This window comes from Pelmatolapia mariae, linkage group LG17, assembly GCF_036321145.2.
Source record: "Pelmatolapia mariae isolate MD_Pm_ZW linkage group LG17, Pm_UMD_F_2, whole genome shotgun sequence".
NCBI classification, from domain to species: Eukaryota; Metazoa; Chordata; class Actinopteri; order Cichliformes; family Cichlidae; genus Pelmatolapia; species Pelmatolapia mariae.
This window is the reverse complement of record NC_086242.1, coordinates 31,616,238-31,636,383: the sequence shown is the minus strand read 5'-3', so window position 1 is coordinate 31,636,383 and position 20,146 is coordinate 31,616,238. Positions and strand designations below refer to the sequence as shown.

Below are 20,146 nucleotides of genomic sequence, written 5' to 3'. Positions count from 1 at the left end.
GAGAGATTTGGGGGGGGGGATTTTCAGCATTTCTAAAAGCTCTCTATGGTCAAAGTCAACAGATTATACATACTGTAAGCATGTGCAACTGCTTTGCTGCCAGAGAAACTGCTGACATCGACAGACAGGGGTAGTTAAAATTCATGCAGGTACTCTGATAATAATTATCATCTCCAGATCTCCTTTGGAGGTTTAGTGCCACCCAGAGAGGGACAAAGTCATAAAGCTGCTCGGTGGCTCTCAATCCCCACCCCCCTCTTCTTTCCCATCTTTCTTCTTTTTTTTCCTCCTTTTTTGTCCTTACTGTATCCACTATTTTCTCTCTCTCATTCTGTCTCTCCAAATCACCGGTGTTTTTATTTTAAAATTGAGGTTTTCTTCTTTTCATTTCCCTCCCTCCTGTTACTGTAGCACATGTATACTTTCTCTCTTCCACCCCTACACATGTACACACATGGAGCTAAAGACAAACTTGTTAAGAGATCAGCTGCAAAATTACATCCACCTGCCTAATATTGTGCAGGTCACTTCCATGCCACAACAGCATATATCAGAGTGGACAAAAGCCCTCTGGGGGTGTGCATTAGATTGTTTTCAGCAGATCCTCTGGGTCTCGTGGGTTGCAGTGCAGGGCCTCTGTGGATTGGGTTGTGGTGCTGGGTGGTTGTATACAACAATATTTAGGTGATTGTGTCAAAGAAACATTTACATGAATGCCAGGGCCCAAGGTTTCCCAGCAAAACATTTTATTGATCCATGTTATTTACTTGACCTGCCCCTGGTTTAAATGATGTGTCTGATTGGTATATCTGCAGTACACTAGCCTACTGCACAAACCTAGTAATGAGGGTTGCTTTGGACACCCCCTTTCCATTGACATTGTCAGTAACACTGCACCTTAAATAACCCTGTTTGTCATTCACAGGATGTAGATTAAATTGATTAATATTTCTATAATATAACGAATATGTATCACTGTAAGCAGCTGTAAAAAATACATCAAATTTTTGTTAATGTACAGGATATCTTTTGAAATGGTTTTTTAAAACTTTTTTTTTTTACATGCATTATCCTTTCACACACCTTTGCCTGCAGCATAAATGTTTATATACTGCTTATGAATGGTATCACAACATTAAAGGAGTGCTCCAGTTTTTCTAAGAGTCAGCAGCCTTAGTATTATGAGCAAAGGATGGCAGTGAGTTCAGCTGTAGTTACATTCTTAACCTAATTTCAGGTGAAACTCAATTGTTATGACATTGTGATCAACACTAAACTTCCTGCTGCGTCATCTTGACTGCCATAAGCAAAACAGGTCCAACAAAATCTTCTTCTGAGCTTCTAAAATTTAAAGTGACAACGACCAGTGACTCATCTTTCCCCCCTTCCTGTGGTAAGAAGTGCCAAACTGTGTGTCTGACTGACTGTAATTAGAGCAATGCAGAGCCGCGAGCAGCAATGCTGTGTTGGGTCACCAAATACTGCCATCCAGGATCAACCTGAAGCATGAATCACTGATGGATAAAACATGGGGCTCATTCACAGGATTGGGCAGAGAGGATTTATCTGACAGCCACCTCTGGACTGCTTGTGCTGAGGGCTTAAATCAGAGTTCATACACAGAATCCAAAGTCTGTGCAAAGGCTCATCACACAGAGCAAGATAAGGGAGTGGTAAGCAAAAACATTTTGAGGGTAACTGCCTAAGAAAAAGTAGATATTAGACCATGATGATATTGTGAATTGCTTTTTCAAATGAATGAATAAGATAAACATGAACTGGGCCGGTAGGTGGGGTGGAGGGCCTTTGTTGGTCAGCTACTCTTTTGTGCATGAGGTGATCAGAAAAAGAAAGCTTACTGAACCTTTGTGTTAGTGCAACTAGCAGGTCAAAATAGGTTGACAAAATATCTCAACATCTAAGTATTTGTGTTCTGAAAAGGCTGAATACTTTTGATTTTAGCTCTCCTGTAGGTTTTCTCTGCTGCATTGGGGTTTCAACAAATTTCGTAAAAACTTTGATTGCCTGGATACATAAATGTGTCACATTTCTATCTGTTCAACATTTGTGCTTTCATGTGAAAAACTGAAAGCATAAATGTGCTCACAGGATGCTATGGAGTCTTCTGAAAAACTACGTACACCCTTATTGCTTCTATTGGAATTAAAAGGGGAAGTGGCAACCAGGTGCTGCTAATCAGTTCAACTGGTCATTAGCAAGTGTGAACTCTATCAGAGCAGAAGATCTGGTAGTTTTCTGATCTGTAGTACAACAATATGGTAACACAGTAACACAATCTTTCCAGGAAGATACTACAGACCTCAGTCAGCATGTCAAATGTTAAAGTTCATAACAGTTCAATTATGAAAAACCGAAAGTAAGTATAGCTTGTTTGGAAGGCTTGGAACAATGTCTGCAGGCAGGCAAGACCAAAATCAAGATGTTTGACCATAATGCACAGCAATATATTTGGTGAAAACCAAACATTATATCAGCACAAACACCTCATACTAACTGTCAAGCACAGTGGTGGAAGTTTGATGATTTGATGATTATTTTGTAAAAACGGGACTTGGGCCCCTTGAAGTCACTGAGATGTCCATTAAGTTTGGCTGATCTGGGTTGTGCAACAGTACAATGACCAGCAGTTATACTGCTGAAGGTAGTTCTTAAAGCTCGTGAATCTTGACATGTACTTAGTTTATCACAGAGTAGAGTTCTGTGAAAACATAATTACAAATATTTGAAACCCCTACCATTTCCAAACAATCTGTTAGTCTTAATAAAACCTAAAGGTGCAGTCTTCAGAGGTGTGATCATTGTACAACTTTGAAGAGTGTAAAATGACTTGAGAGTGTTTATTTAAGCTTATGAATGATGATGAATAATAAAATATAATATAAAAGTTTTTAATAATATTCAGAAGGAGCTGCTTTTTAGATGACAGCTGCAGTTGCAGTGCCTGTTTGTCCCAGCTGACTTTGTTTGCATTCATTCTCAGCTAGTCCCTGTAGTTCACTGCTAGGTTTTGGCTCTCCACATTCTGTATTCTAAAAGAGTCAGGGGTACAAAGTCGACCTAACTGCAGTCACGACCTATCACCCATTGAAAATCTTTTGGAGCATCATGACAAAAAAATACAGCAAAGGAAGCACTGAGCTCTTAAACAGCTGACACCCCAACAGGAATGAGAAAATATTTTTCTTTTAAAACCACGGAGGTTAGTCTCCTCAGTTCTTGCTTACAGGGTATTGCTCAAAACAGAAGTGATGTAGTACGATGGAAAACAACCTCCTGTTCCAAAACAAAAAAACAAGGGATATTAAAACATACCTCAAACTGTTTCTTTGTTTCCACAGTGTTAATGTTTGTTTTTGTGAGCTGGTTTTTATGAGACGTCTGTGGGTTTTTTCTGAATGTCTTATAACGTGCAATTTTTTTTAAAATCAAAAATGTGAATTAAGATTTTTTTGGGGGGTGTATTTTTGCACCTAATTAAGATGTGAAGAGATAATTCTCAGGAAGGATGGAAATAAATATTGTTGAGAAAAACTTTGGAGAAAATCTATCTCTGAATTTTTTATTTTAAAAATAATAATCGAGATCATGTGGAATCATTTGGATAATTTAAAAGTCCAACCATTAGATGTTTTTCCCTTCTCAGGTTGTCCCACTGAGGAGAGCGCTCAAAAGTGCAAGAACCCCTTCAACACATTTCAAGGATGTATGCGTCTCTTGACTCTGGATGACCAAACTGTTGACCTGATCGAAGTGCAGCAAAGGCTGCTGGGAAACTACATCCACTTGCAGATTGACATGTGTGGCATCATTGACAGGTAAGTCCCTAAAAGTGCCACCTTTCAAATGTAAGTGTGGTGCCAGGCTGAATGTAGACATAGTGAAGTGACTTTTATTTGTTAGTAATTACAATGACATACAAATGACAATACAAGAATAACACCTAATATTAATTATAACCAGTGTTGGGTAAGTTACTTTAAATTAGTAACTTAGTTACATTACGAGTTACTTCTATCAAAAGTAACTCAGTTACTTCAAGTTACTTGTTACTTTCAAAGGAACTAGTTACTAGGGAAAGTAACTTTGGTTTTACTCAGAATTCTCTTATTAATGTGTTGCTTCCCTAACTGCAATACCAGCAAGGATGGCAGTCTTCTAGCTTGCTTACATGTTAGCGCTATCCTGCCACAAGTGCACTGTGCCACCTACCAACAGAAAGGAAAAAATAATGTGCATATTTCCATGGCAGAAATCCCACGCCTGGACCGTCGTTGACCGCCGCCATGATCCTAGCCTATGTCACAGCGTCACGTGCACTTTTTACGTCCAACACGGAAACTGCAGTCGTGGTGCTTTCGATTATACTCGGAACTCGGAAATTCTGCCTTCAGAGTAGGAAGATGTGGGTAATTCCAGACTGCAGATGAGCTGCATACAGGGCTGGACTGGGACAAAAAATCGGTCTTGGGCATTTTGGCTAGAGACCGGCCCACCATTATAGGAAAAACCATAAAGCCTTTGAATGAAAACAAACGCTGTTGTGACAGTGATGTACACTGTCTTGTTGATATATATGTATCTATCTAATAAACTTAAACCTACACCACCCTCCCTATTCTGGTACTCTAAACAGTACTTAGCCAAAACCCCAAAACTGCTTGCTTGAGTTAACCTCCTGAACTATCTACAACACATGAGAATAAGAAAGAAAAGTATTTCTTTGTGCCCCCCTTTTCCCTTTTCCCTGTTAATGCCCTACCTGGCCCCCTGGCAAAACTTTGCTAGACTCTGCACAGTTACCAGCTGTCAGTCTAAAAAAGGATCCTGGTGTTATTTGTCTGTCAGAAACAGTTCATAACTTCCCTTCAACTCATTCATGTCACGTAAAAGGTAAACCTGTTTCTCCATCACCTGTTCAGCTCTGATGATTCAGTAAGGACATCTCCTGGTTTCATCTTCATGTTTCCCTCTCACCACATATCCAAACTGATATCAGGACCAGCAGCTTTTACAGCTGTGGCTCCAGCAAACATCACCTACTACTAGAAAGTAATATTAAATAAATCAAGCTCAAAGGTGCTGCTGTTGTTTAAACGTGAACTCCGCTGGTTTCCTCTTTCTGGTGCAAAGTGGGCGATAAACAAACAAGAGAGACGGGACTTGCGACAGAAAAGCCGGTCAGCTGATCATTGATCAGTTTCATGATTGAAGTAGCAACAGGAGAGGGAGGGGGAGAGAATGAGAGAAGAAGAGGCAGCTACGCAGCGTAAGGACAGAATAAATCCAGCTTTGTGTATTTTTTTTTCATTGTAGCCAAAGTACGGGACAAACTGTAAACGCGTAATATTTTCTCTGAATACGGGACGATTACATTTTTTCGGGGACAGTTGGCAACTCTAATAACTAACCTTATGGATAAAATAAAGTTCACTATCAGTAACATCATAGCACCCCCCCCCCCCCCCCCCCCCAGCAGTATATAAACTCCGTCATGCTAGCTTGTATGCAGTATGAGTTATTATAACTGACTGCAAAATGTTAGCACAATGAAAATAAACTGCACGTAAACTTGGTTTATATCTGACTCACATAGACTGCAAGTCATAACTTCTTACCTGAAGTTCACCTGACACTCCGACCGGCGGCCGCCTCGCGTCTCTTCTCCTCCTGCCTCACCTTTCCCTCATCCACCTGCTGGCCTCCACCGCTTGCTAATGTTATTGAATCTGTGGAAGCTCCGCCATAGCCACCACCAAACAATTGAGTTATTTGTACACATCTGCCAGCATCTGGCCAATCCACCACCTTTCATTGTTTATACCGTTATGGAAAAAAAAGAAAGAAAAGAAAAAACGAAAAATCACCATTGGCTTACTGAGTCCAGCTATGGCTGCATATGTGTTTAGTAGTAATTTGTTTTTGTAGAGGGCTAGCAAAACAACTGTTTTCGAGGGCATTGCCATATTGGAATCCCGACTTCTCTGACGAGGCTAACCAGAAAGCCGTTTACTTGAGTGTGACATTGTTCCCAGGTCCGTGTTCCGATTTCCGAGGTAAGTCGAACGCAACACATGAAGTAATGAATAACGACCCTATCTAAAACCCAGTAACGATTAACGCATTCCTGATTTTGGCATAATAACTAGTTACCGTGCTCGTTACCACAATAATAACATAGCTACTGTAATGCGTTACTTAATAACGCGTTAGTCCCCACACTGATTATAACTAAGTACTGGGTAATAATTAGATGCATCATGAACGTGGACAGTAATTTTCTGAATTTCAGTGTTCTCCACCCAGTGTATATATCCGTGGACACTATAATGATGATGGAATTGGCTACCATGAAATTACCCATCGGTTTCTGAAGCTCCTTGAGATGTTTACAAGATGTCAGAGGTCTGTCTGTGAAATTTGTGATTGGCAAGTCGTTAGCCAGTAAGTGTGCAGCAGTTTCATACCACAGATAATCCTTTAGAAACATAATATGACAATGTATTTTTAAAGAATAGACTCAAGCTCATTTATATGTAAATGAGCTTGTCCCTTTCATGTGTTTGCAGCAAATGCACAGCGGAAAATACCTGAGGGCAAATTTCCACTAGCACAACCACTAACACACAGTTAGCATGTGGCTATGGTCAGTAGTGAGTTCTTCATTGTTACTATGAAAGTATTTGTAAGAAAAACCTATTAAGATACTAGTAAGAGATACTTTCTAAACATACTAGAAAATTATTTTTACCTGGCATTTACCCAAATAAATCTGTTTGACCTGTTTTTGTTTGGTATTAAAAAAAATAATATATATTTATGTAAGGTAATGGTAGGGGTACAGCACCAACTTTGGTGTCTTGACAAACCGGCTGTAGCAGTTTGGCTTGATTTAGGAAAATATTGTAGTTTGGGGTTAAAAAAAATGTTCAGAACCAAAACCCTGCCGTGGGAATGATAGACCCATCTTACTAATGCCATAACCGGGTGTGTCTAGGCAGTGTGTATAAAGCCACACCAGCTGCTTTGATAGACTGCAGTAACAAAAACTGATAAAAAGGATCATATTGAAATTAAATCTCACACACAAAAGGTCAAGTCCTTGAAATTGAAATGAGAGAACCACTAGCCACTTATGCAGAGCTCTTTTCCTTTGCTGCTTAACAACCCTGTAGGAGAGCCTAAAGCCTTGTTTGCTGTGCAATTAGGGAATTAGTTGGCACTGATAGGCAAATAATAACAGGGCACCTTGTGTAGGCGATTATCAGATTAAAAAAAAAGAAAAAAAGAATGCATTTAAGTTCTTGCCATGTTTCCTTTGAGAAAACAGACTTTGAAAGTAAGAAAAAAAGCAACACTATACAATAAGGAATTGGCAGTGGACTTTGTGTGTACTCAGACCGAGCATGGTTGCCTTGTACCATGCCTGAACACAATTGTCCCTCCTCCCCACTCCCCTGCTGGCCGCTTAATGATCTGGGTCCACGTACGCATCATTTTGTCTCAGCATCTCAACTCTTCTCTCTTTCCTTGCCACTGCTGGGGAGCCTATATGTGGATTGTAGGAGTAGTGGAGGAGTGGAAACAGCAGGTAGTGATCCAGCAGCACCAAGAGGTACTGGCATGTTGGAGGGAGAGATGGAAAATTTTGCATCTCAAAAAGACCAAATTTGATAGAGAGAGGAGTTTAATATGTGCATGATGCAGTGCAGCTCAAGCTTCGTCTAGCTTGTAGGTTACTCCTAACCTTTGTAAAGAATGAAAGAAAAAAGCGAAGGAAAGTGCTGTTTGTTCGATTGTCAGCCTTTGGAAAATCGCAAAAGTTGTTGCAGCCCTAAAATTTGCCACAGCAAAAGCGTGGGAGGAGGCGGTTTCAAACAAACACTTTGATTGAAGCATACTGACACCTTTAGGACGCAGATGCTTTCCAAGGCTATAAAGTTCCTGAGCTTACCACCACCACCTCGACCTCTGTCCACAGCAAGTGTGTGTGAGTGTGTGTTTTGAAGCCAGATAGATGAAGCTGTCAGAAGGCAGTAATTCTGACCTCTTTGCTTCTGCCAGGTAGCTGACAACTTAATAATACACCTTGTCAAAGCACACACACATTTTCAAATAAAAAGAAACACAGGTCACTAAGAGGTCCACTCTTCTTCTTGTTGTGTCTGACTGTCTCTGTGTCTGTCTGTCTGACAAACACACCGGTTTGTCAGCGTGAGCAGGGACTCACAAACATAGAATTTGCTATGCAAAGTCACTGTGTGTGTGTGATGTGAAAGCATATCTAGGAGCAAGTGCAGAGCAGGCAAAAAGAGTGAAAATACATACCTTTCCCTTCTCTTGCTCATGCAATGCAGCACGCTACAGCTATTTGAAGTCTTTGTTGGACATCCCAGTCGGGCTGTCCAGTAATAATTTTCAGATCAGGGAAGTTTCTGTGCCGTGTTGCTTTAGCCAGAGGCAGTAATGGAAACCAGGGAGATTGGATGCGAGTCTTGTGATCCAAGCTGTGTTACAGCACACTGTCATTCCATACTATAACGTTTCAGATAAGCTACAAAGTCTTGACTGAGTTAATCCAGGACTCCTGTGATGTGGACTGCAGTTCGTGCAGTACGTGACCAAGTCGCATTGCAAATCGTCAAGCTGGGAGCCCCCTGGAGACTTATAGTGGTCATAGTGTTTATAAAACTCTGGATTTTCACTGGGTTTGGTGATAAAATGCTATAGGGCATCTCACCATTCGCCCCAATCTGAAGTCTCGTTGTCTGTGTTCCTGTCTGAGGCTGCAAACAACTCCCTGAATGTTGAGACAGTTGACAGAAAACTCTGTTTCTGGAAAGTGTTACTCTCTGTGAATGTAAGCAGTTCTTGCCAAGAAAAGTTTAGTTTGCTCAACTTAATGAAGATAAAGTTATGCTGTTGATTTGATTTGTATGGAAGTGCCATGAAAGTCCATCCACAAATTATGGTAAAAGGATCTCATCAAGTCAATCAAGTTGGGGAAAAAAACTAATTGGAGATTGGAGACAGATGTTTCCCTCATAACAGTCTGCAGTCACTGAATCTGTTGTTTATCATTTAAACAGTTAGAAATCAGTTCTTCACCAAGTTTGCTTTACCTCTTTATTCCCCCTTGTTTGTTTTCCAGATGTTGTTGATATCCAGTCCCTGTTTTTCTCTGTTTTCTCCTCCGTCCCACTCGTTAGTTTCACCATTTCCTTCCCACCTTCTCTGATTTTCTCTCCCACCATCCCATCCCGCCCCACCCTCACTCTTTTTCTTTGATCTTTTCGGATGCGTTGCACGGCTGAGGAAGGTTTTTACACTATAGTACCCAGGAACTTTCGAGTAGAACAAGACATTTTTGAAATGTGGGGTTACCATCAGGAAATTTGGCAAGTAGTGTTAGGGGTTCAAGTCTAGTATTATGTCAGTGAGGGTTCTCACAAGTATACAGACACGTGCTTGTGTGTGTTGACAGCTGATTAAAACTGATTTAGGGGTTAAATGCTGTTGTAGAGCTCCTTTTCACACACAAGATTCAACAAATGTAACACAGCTCCTAGTCATCATTTCATAGTTAAAAAGAAAGTCTTTATAAGAGTCAAGAGATTAGATTTTACTGTACCAAATGTAATTTCTCCTGTACAAAGTTGATGTTGTTTGCTACTGACAACTATAACATTGGTACACATCATTCATCTCATTAATACCTACATACAAAGTAACACAGTATTCTAAAAATCAATAAATAATCCATTATTGCTGCCGGGGTGTTTAACAGCAGTAATGGAGTGATGAATGCAGCAGTGTCTGTGTTTTAAATGGCTGCACTGAAAGGAGGTGAAGGGTGTGTTTTTCTTTTTCCTGATGCTGTTTTCCTCTTATGCAGTGAGGAGTTTGGTTGTTGTTTGACTCCCATGCTCTCCATGGCCTTTGTGTGAGGCAGCTTTTTACTTCACTGACAGGCTGCCAAAACATGCTGAAATTCCACAGTGTAGAAAACTCTCTGCTATTGTGTGGTAGATGAGAAGCACACTCTGGGCAATGAAAGAATACAGAAAAAATAAAGTCCACCATGCAGTACCATGGACACTTGTGCACACTTTTACTTCACAGACTTTCCACATTAGACCCTTGCTTTCTGTGTGAACCTACAAGTACCCCAAGTTGACTTGTTAAATAGTGTATGGGTAAGCGTTGTGGAGATGGAGTGTATTGTGCTATTTTTCGCCTGCTTGGTGTGATGAGTTAGAAATGACTGGAAACCACCTTTTTATGGGAAAAAAAGTCCAGCTTAAACAAATTAGAAGTTAAAGTGGGCTTGAGCAATAGTTGACCAGGCTGACTGAAGTTCTTTCAAGGTCTTTTGTTAAATATTGGCTGCTTTTTCACCTATTTTCAGCCCACTTTCCAGACGTGACCATTTTCAGAGAAATGTCTTTTTGTTTGCTAAGCCACTTAATACTGACCTATGAGTCATTGAAGCATGAAAAAAAGGCACCTAACTCAAGGGATGAACCAGAGTTGTGTCCACACATCAGCAAAGAACCAATTTAAAATTGTACCTTTAGGCACTTTGTCACTAGCAACCTGTAATAAAAACAGATAACTTTTGTAGTAGAATCTACAAAAAGTGGTTGACAGATATAAAATAGTATTTTTGCACGTGTTTCCCAAAGAACTTAGCATGTGTTGGCATTTTATGCAGCATATCCTTAAAAAAAGTTGAGGAAACTGGTAAGTTGATGATAGAAGATGTAGCAGATCTAAAAAAGCGTCTACAGCAGACGAACAGTTTCTGAAAATCTTGTCCTTAAGATCTGAGAGATGGTCATTCTGTTAATTCTATTGCTCTGTCATGGTTTGGGGCTACATTTCAGCCAATGGTGAAACAATGTTGGAACTATTAATGTAGTAAAATAACATCAGATCTTGGTCCACCATGGTACCATCTATAAAATGGACCATGTCATTGGGCTTAAGTCAGGTGACTGCGGAGGCCAGGTCATCTGGCGCAGCACTCCATTACTCTCCATTACCCATTACTCCATTGTCCTGTTGAAAAATAAATGATGGTCCAACTTAAACACAAACTGGATGGGATGGCATGTTGCTGCAGGATGCTGTGGTAGCCATGATGGTTCATTGTGCCTTCAATTTTGAATAAATCCCCAACAAAGCAAAGCACCCCCACACCATCACACCACCTCCTCCATGCTTCACGGTGGGAACCATGCATGTAGAGACCATCCGTTCACCTATTCTGCATAAAGACGCATAAAGACGTGACAGGCGTCACCAAAGATCTCAGTTTTGGACTTATCAGACCAAAACACAGATTTCTACTGGTCTAATGTCTAGTCCTAACAAATCTCTCTTCTGCGTGTTGCTTTTCCTTAGTAGTGATTTCTTAGCAGCTATTTGGCCTAAAGGGCTGATTCACTCAGTCTCTTCTGAACAGTTGTTCTAGAGATGTGTCTGCTACTGGTACTCTGTGTGGCTTTTATCTAGGCTCTAATCTGAGGTCCTGTTAACTTGCGATTTGTGAAGCTGGTGACTCGGGTGAATTTATCCTCAGAAGCACAGGTGAATCTTCCCAGGGCGGTCCTCGTGTGAGCCAGTGAAGACACATTCAGAGTTTTAGCAGTTTTGCAGACTGACTGACCCTCAGTTCTTAAAGTAATGATGCACTGTCATTTCTCTTTACTGAGCTGATTGGTTATTGCCATATTATGAATTCTAACAATTGTCAAATAGGGCTGTCAGCTGTGTACAAACATGTCTTCTGCACAACACAACTGATGATCCGAAACCCCATTAAGAAGGTAAGAAATTCCACAAATTAACCCTGACAAGGCCCACCTGTGAAGTGAAAACCATTTCAGGTGACTACAGAATGAAGCTCATTGAGAGAAGGCCGAGGGTTTGCAGCACTGTCAACAAAGCAAAGGGTGGCTACTTTGTGCAACTCTAAAATATAAGACATACTTAGAGTTATTCATCAATTTTTTCTTTGCTAAATAATTCCATATATCATACTTCATATATTTAAAACAGATCTTAAAATGTCCTCAGAGCCAATGGAAGGAATTCTGACAGTGTGATGTCATCTGGTAAAAAACAATAAAAAGCAGCACTTCTGGAGTGTGACTTTTTTAATGTAGATAGGGAGGTGTTGGAATAGTCAAGCCTTAAGAAAATTAATGAATGACATTTTCCAGATGGGAATGCAAATTTTGCATTAATGTGCGATTTCACAGATTGCAAAAGAAAACTAAGGCCCATTACTGCAGTGTCCTTGTGTGTTGTGCCATGCCTGTGGAGTGCACATGCAAATTAGCTTATAAGTGCTTATAAATACAGTTTATGTAATTGCACTGGGTCCCAGCTAAATATACACAAAATTACTGTTTTGCAGCTCTCTTAATGTTTTAGGCTCACAGGAGCAAGTTGCTCATCTCACCTCTATTAGGAGCTGGACACATGCATGTGATCCTGTGAGAAACATTATGCAGAGCACAGGCTGTACAGAATGGAAAGCTTTGCTGTTGTGGCTGTATGCTGTGTTGTGGGAGAATTAATTGAAAAAAAGAGAGGTATGAGTTTGATAAATAATGTAGCTATGGCGGATTGGTTGCCTAAGCCAACAGACGAAAAGACAAAGAATTCATGTAAAATCATTATTGTGTATTTATAGGCTATATATTTAGTCTGTGAGAGACAATAACCAGAAGGTGTTTGTATAAAGGGGTGCAAAAGAGGAGCAGCTATGGAGCACCACAGCAGACTGACAGGAGAAAAATGCTGTTCCATGTGCGGGACAAAAGTGTTTCTTCTCTTTAAAAAAATAGAAACGCAAACAATAAATTGTGTCTTTTTTTCTTTTTTTTGAGTGGCAGGTTGGGTGGGAGTTCAAGAGTTTTGTCTGTGGATCCTACAATGTTAGTTAACAATACTAACACAACAAAGGAAAGTTTCAAGCCACCTACATCTGAGAACACACACCTGTGGCTCTCGTTGACACTGAAATAAAGCCCTCTGAAATGTTTTTTTTTAAGACTGAAAGGTTTTTTTTGAAAGACTTTGTATATTCCCCATCTCTCCTACACACCTCATCAAAACAGTCAGGTATGCTGAAGGTCTGTTGTTCCATGCAGACATCCGTAAGAAACTTTTTCAGATAACTTTAGAAAAAACACTAAACATCTCTCTCTCTGTCTGTCTCTTTCATTCTTCAAGGTGTTCCCCCAGTCACTGCGAACATGGAGGAATATGTACTCAGTCGTGGAGCACCTTTCACTGTAACTGCTCCAACAGTGGCTACAGGGGAGCCACCTGCCACAGCTGTAAGCAACCAGTTTCATCTGAAGCTCTTTAAAATGCCTGAAGCCTAAAATTTATCTAGGAAAAAGTAGTAACATTTTTTTTTTCCTTTAACTTTTCATTTATTATTACGTGACAGAGATTTGTGTATTTACACATTGAGCAGAAATGTAAGTAAATGTAAGTCCAACCCTTAATCTCTTGTGTTGCTTCTCTATACTCATCAACTAGCCGCCAGCTCTCTCGGCATGGCTTTGGAGTGCAGACGATGTCTTTTTGTCTGTTTTTTGTTAATAACTTTTACAGCGAAAACAGCAGAAGGCTGCTCATACATGCGTGTTACGTTATTTCCTATAAGAAAAGGTTAATATTTAGGACTTTGCACTATTAACTTAATAAAATAGAGGCCACATGCCCTCCAATAGTTATTTCACTTCCCTCTTTTTCTTCTCAGGCCATTGTTTCAGAACTTTAATTAGCCAAGTTCAAATGGAAATAGATCAGTCGGATTGGTGGTACTTCATTATGCTGAGTAAATTGGACTTCTATTCAAAAGTCTTAAAAGGTCGTATTTTTTGCTTTTTGACACCTGCAGATATCCCACTATCTCTCATCTTCGCTTGGTGTATTTGTTCAGTTTGAATATATGTATGTATTAATGTCACGTGAAGCTGTGTGTTTGAAGTTTGTACAGTGACGTGACAGACTGGATTTCACTCCCAGTGGACAATCAGCCAAAGGTTCACGCTGAAATCAAACACCCATCCAGCATAAAAAATACATAATATGTACATTTCATAATGAATAATGAATAAGGTTCTCTTGCAGAGAAGTTATCGGATTAAAAAACGTGCCTGAACTGGTAAATTTTTTATATGTGATATCAGTTTATACCTAAACCGTATCCAGTGCAGAGAGGGATGAAAGGTGCTCTAAATAGCTTCTCCCGATTGCATTAGGTACTTTAGAATTAAGTTAAACATGCTTTTAGTAAAAAAAAAAAAAAAAAAAGCCTAAAAAGCTGTGGTTGGTTTTCATTGAAAGTTACACTTTACCTGCAGGCCTGTGGAGACTTGTGAATAACTTTGCCCCAAATTTGATATGCTGCTTCTTAACAGAAATAGCCCGGTTGGTAATACATAATGCAGAAATAAAGTGTCATTTTATCCACCGAGGAAAAGCTGAACAAAGAACAAAGGGATGGCATCCTGCTGCAGATGAAAGCCACAGTTTTCTCCCACTTCTCACTTCAAAGAGCACGCATCAAGCGCAGCGTCAATATCCGACTGTGACTTCTTCCTGCTTCCTTAATAGTTTGATTTTTAAATGTATGAGTTCCCCAGATATTAAAAATAATGTACACTCTTATGTATGAAAATGTTTTCTCCTCAAAAAGTTTTTAAAATTGTTATATGGGTCCCCACATATGAACTGCAATCAAACATTCAGAATAAATCACTTAATTTAATCGCTGGGCTTAAATGCGTTAGAAGAAATAACAGAGGGAGAAATCAAGAAAGATACGACGATGATTGGAAAAAGAAATATAAAGAGGGGGTTAGAATAGGAGTAAATGGGAGGTACATAGCAAGCATGTCAAAAAAAGGAGAGTAAGTCTCAAGGCAAACTGTTCTTTCCACATAAATGGATTTCAACTGAGAGAGTGCCTACAGTATTTTAGGTGAGTCAGATTAGAAATTAAACTGATTTTTTGCTTTGATTGTACCGCTGAGCATTAATTGAATCCTTCTACACGCTGGTGATGTGAACAGCTCTGAGCTGGATTACGGCCAGGTCTCCCTTTCTCTCTCTCTCTCTCACACACACACACACACACACACACACACACACACACACACACACACACACACACACACACACGCAGCTGTGTTAATTGAATTTGGGTCAGAACCTTTCTTCAGCTGTATCAGGGCAGTGTCTTGGGGAAAAGTGAAACAAGCATTGACGTGGCTGTTGCTGCTCATAGATGGACTCAGACACATTCCTTTGTGGATGTGTGTGTGTATTCTACACAACAAGCATTATGTAATCGTAGGGCTTTATATAATTTGCTTTCATCTAATTTTTTTTGCACAATTACCAGTTTTATTGTTACAATTTTAATTGATGGACACAAATTTTAATTGATAGATGTTTTTAGTTATTTGAAAATCAGTAATCTTCTCATGTTTCCATAAATTTTTTATGCATATACTCTGGGTATACATGTACATATGTACTGGTGGGCATGTAGTCTGCTTGACTTTTATACTGAAAACAGTCAGTGACTATCTGATGATGACCGGTTGAGAGTAAGAAATGTGTAGCGGTGATAGTAGAGCAGTAATGAGACTTGAAAAACTAGAACAAATCGGACTGGAAACGGAGAACATTAGCCTTGAAAGTAAAAGTTCTGCCTCACTACTGAATTTTAAAAACTTGTCATATATCATTTGAAGGTGAACACTTTCTAGTTCCAGGTTGCGGTGCACCTTTCACAGTTTCACTACTAGTGAGCAAGTAGTTGCTGAGTGTTTGCAGTCAAATGAGCATCTTTCTTGCAAACTACTGCTAGCAACGAAACCACAGGGAAGTTATGACCACTTTTATCTTGCAACTGCTGGCAATCTTCAGCAAACAATTGCCTAGATGACTTGCCCATGTAACTGGTGCCTATGTAGGTACAGTCACACTAGGGAAAATTATTGGGACTGTGTTTGATGAACTTTTAATTTCATTGCCTTTGAAATTGTTCTTTCAAAGTCAGGTCTGCAACCATTTACAGTCAGTCGCTGTCTTTAAAACAACTTTAGATGCTGAGATGTTGCTATCAATATGCAACTACATGGGGTCAATTTGACAATTACATCCAACCTATTTGTGATAAATCCGAAAGCCGCAAATCCGTTGCCATCTGCATACACAGAAATTCAATTAAAAAGAAATACAACTATTTTACTGTCTCCATATTCAGAATCCTGCCAGAAACTCATAGGTCTGAAACAGAAATTTAAATTTAAAAAGTCCCCACAAATAGTGCAGTATAAATAGTGCAGTGCACAGAAAAGTACTGGCATAGGAGTTTGACAACCTTGCTTTGTTATAGGAACATAACCAGAATGCATTGAATTGGTAACCAGTTGGTTTAAGTTCTATTGCAAAGATATCAGTGGATATCAGAGTGACTCAGATTGATTGCAACATTTTGGCAATCAATATGGATTTATAAATTGTCTGTTGCAAATCTTTCCAATCGCCTTGCAGTAGAAAGTTTTTAACAGAACATTTTGAAAATGGCTGTTGAATGCAAAAAAGTGAAAGCAATCACCCGCAATAAAATATTTTTCACAAGTTGAAGTCTTATTTTTACTCTAGTGTGACTGAGCCATAAAGCAAGTGAGTTATTTATATGTGATGTGACACATAATGTATTAACTGGTAGTGTTGGCTCTTTATGTAGATACAACAAATAAACAAGAATGTATTTTTTTGTTTGAAATTTGTATCATTCAATTGCCAATATTAGAAATAATAAAAGGGTTACATCATGTGAATTCAGTTTGATTGTATTGGCATCCCACGTCTGACTGCCCTTTATTAGGATGCATGTTACGGTTTAATGGTCCCAAGCATAGCTAAGAAAGTGTTGATCCAGTTTATTAAAGTTCACGTTTTTTATTGTGTTCTTTTCCTCAGCAATATATGGACAGTCATGTGAGGCATACAAACACAAAGGCAACATGTCAGGGCATTACTATATAGACGTGGATGGCAGCGGACCAATCAAACCCCAGCTGATTTATTGTAACATGACAGGTATGGTACACAAATGTATTCTATTTCCTGTTAAAGAAAATGTGCATTGTTTTTGTTTGTTTTTTTAGTTTGAAAGATTGTTTGGCTCCCAGCGTAACTATGTGCACACCTTCTCTTGGTCTTTCCACCCTGCCTGTCTCTCCACCAGAGGATAAGACGTGGATGGTGATTCAGCACAATAACACAGAGCTGACCAGAGTTCAGTCCTCCGCTGAGAGAAACCAACATTTTGCTTACTTTGACTATTCCTCTGAAGAGGAGCAATTAGTGGCTGTCATCAGCCAATCAGAGCACTGCGAGCAGGAGCTGTCCTATCACTGCAGGAAGTCCCGCCTCTCCAACACACTCGGTAACGTCTGGAAAAATAGTTGTTAGTTATTATGTGTTAAATCCATCAACTTTTTAAGATAAGATATTCAGAAGAAGGGAGGTGGTGTGAACTGCTGATGTATTTAATTTATTAAGAAATTAGAAATCAGATTACAATACTGCTGCACATTTGTTACTGATTTTGCAACACAAATTAAGTGGATTTGTTTGGTTTTATAATAAAGATTTAACTATCCATCCATCGATTCTCCTCTAACATAGGGCGAGAGGCGTGGTACACCCTGGACACATTCACATCTATGGCCAATTTAGAATCATCAGTAGAATCACCACTGACTGCATGTCTTTAGACTGTGGGAGGAAGCCACAGTACCCAGAGAGAACCCACGCAGGCATGGGGAAAACATGCAAACTCTGCAAAGAAAAGCTGGTCAGGTGGTGGAGTCAGACTCAGGACTAGGGATGGGTATCGTTTAGGTTTTATCCGATACCGGTGCCAAACCGGTACTTTTGAAACGGTGCCGGTGCTTAAACGGTGCTCAAACCGGTGCTTAAAGAATGGAGAACACAAAATTGGTCCAAAAACCTCTCATGTTCAGCTGTTTCTTTTGTAAAAAGATAACAATGTTAGCCTTTTCTGCAGCTATAGGGCATATATGGTATCACTCTTGGCTGGAAGCAGTGCTTAAACAATGGGAAAAAAAACACAAACTTTGTCCAAAAACCTCTCATGTTAAACTTTTTTCCACTTTTTCTTTGGTCATTTTAGCCTTTTTGGCCAGGGTGAAGGGAGTATCTGCCATCAAACAAGAAGACAGCCGCATGTAACTACGACGGTGTTTGCTAGTTCACCTTACATGCATTAATTTAATAACATGGTTAGCCTACTCAACATAAATTACACACAAACAACATTAAGCTACTCACGCAGAGAAGAACGGCTGCTGCTGCCATCATCATCCATCATTTCTGCTACACTGGCAGGGCTCGGGGCCAGGACTCTACTCTTCGAGTTTTTGGGGGATGTTGCTAACTCCAGGTCCGATAACAGGCACCACACCCGCAGTAGATGTGCTCGGTGTGAGGTCTCGCAGCAAGCTATCAAACACGGCGCATTTCTCGGCTTTAAAAAAACGCTATGCGTCGCCAGGTGTTTCATCGGATTCGAGGTGTTACCTCCTTTGACAGTATCACAGTATCACCTAAAAGTACTTGTTGCAGGCTGCTGAGTTTGCATCTTTTGCTGCGAAGTACAGCCAGACTTTTGACCGCTTCGCCTTGGGCATTTTTAATCTGTAGCTCTGCTCTAAAAGAACGTACGTACCTGGACCCGCCTACTATCCTCGGAAACGTAAAATGATTGGCTAGAATTGGCTCAGGAAAAAAAAAAAAGCACCGAAACAAAGCACCGAAATGTGCGCTGCTTTTCGGTCTGGTTACTACCGTTTATGTCAGAACCGGTGCCATCATGGCACCGGACACCGGTACCCATCCCTACTCAGGACTTTGTTGCTGTGAGGCAACGGTGCTAATCACTGTGCCACAGAGAAAAATGAAATGACAAAAAATAAAAAATAAACAAATGAAAACAGATGTATGATAAATTCTCTACTGGGGATGTTTCCCTTCCCAGCCTTCATTATCTTTATAGGAATCACCATCTTCATACCATTTCAAAATGACTGTGAAATTGATTGCATTTGCAGTCTAACTCTTCCCTGTAGTGAAAAATAAATTAACGCTTAATCACGTCTTTATCTCTGTGTGTGTGTGTGTGTGTGTGTGTGTGTGTGTGTGCTCAAGAGGGTGCTCCTTTCAGCTGGTGGGTGGGAGGCGCCGGACCAGGTCAGATCCAGACATCTTGGGGTGGAGCCCTGACTGGTACCCAGCAGTGTGGTTGCAGTCTGCAGGACAGCTGTCTGGATCCAAGTCACAACTGCAACTGTGATGCCGACTACGACCAATGGTACTGTACTTTGGAACTGCAAATGTGAACTATTCTGGTATCACTCCAGGCTGTAAGTTCTGGGGTCTATTTAAATCTGGCTTTTTGATTCTTTGTGTTTTAAAAGAAAATAGCTTTTGTTACCGTATCATGGAAAGTGGGCAGAGTGTGTCACTGCATTTTGAAAACACGTGTATGTCTCTGAGATTCTTTTACAAACTGATTTGGTTGCTTCCCATGACATCCTGCCACACTGAACAGCAAAGAGCCATAAAACAACAAATCCCAAGATATTTAAACGTCTCTCTCTTTTTGTTATCCACTCCTTTTTTATTCAAATCCTTTCATCCACCCTGTAAGCAATTCTGTATTTAGGTCACCTTCTCCAATCCTGTGACCAATTCTGCAGTTAGACCCATGTTGTAACCAATCCTGCTGCTGCCTGCATAGCCAAAGGTCCTTCATTCTATTATCTCTTAGCCTAAATCTGTACTGGGGAACTCTATTTTTATAGACTCTTCTCCTGCCATCAGTATCTCATCAGATACACGGGCGCTGGATGCTGCCTACAGTCCCAGATTTATTTTTTGACTACATTTCACAGCAACAAAGCAGACTGCTGGAATTTGAAGCACCACAGAGCCGAGCTCATGTGGTGAATTTACAGATTAATCACTCGACCTGCGTTCATTCAGAGACGGTTTTCAC

General features: G+C 40.1%; 1 protein-coding gene across 2 annotated transcripts in view; it reads left to right on the top strand.

The window, feature by feature from the left end:
- LOC134646831 (contactin-associated protein-like 4) overlaps positions 1-20,146 on the top strand; it is a 104,995-nt gene that overhangs the window by 60,232 nt on the left and 24,617 nt on the right. For both annotated transcript variants that reach the window (XM_063500810.1, XM_063500811.1), the window contains 5 exons: positions 3,665-3,836; positions 13,264-13,370; positions 17,044-17,163; positions 17,312-17,512; positions 19,297-19,459. In XM_063500810.1, coding sequence (XP_063356880.1) covers positions 3,665-3,836; positions 13,264-13,370; positions 17,044-17,163; positions 17,312-17,512; positions 19,297-19,459 — 763 coding nt within the window. The remainder of the gene's footprint in view (positions 1-3,664; positions 3,837-13,263; positions 13,371-17,043; positions 17,164-17,311; positions 17,513-19,296; positions 19,460-20,146) is intronic.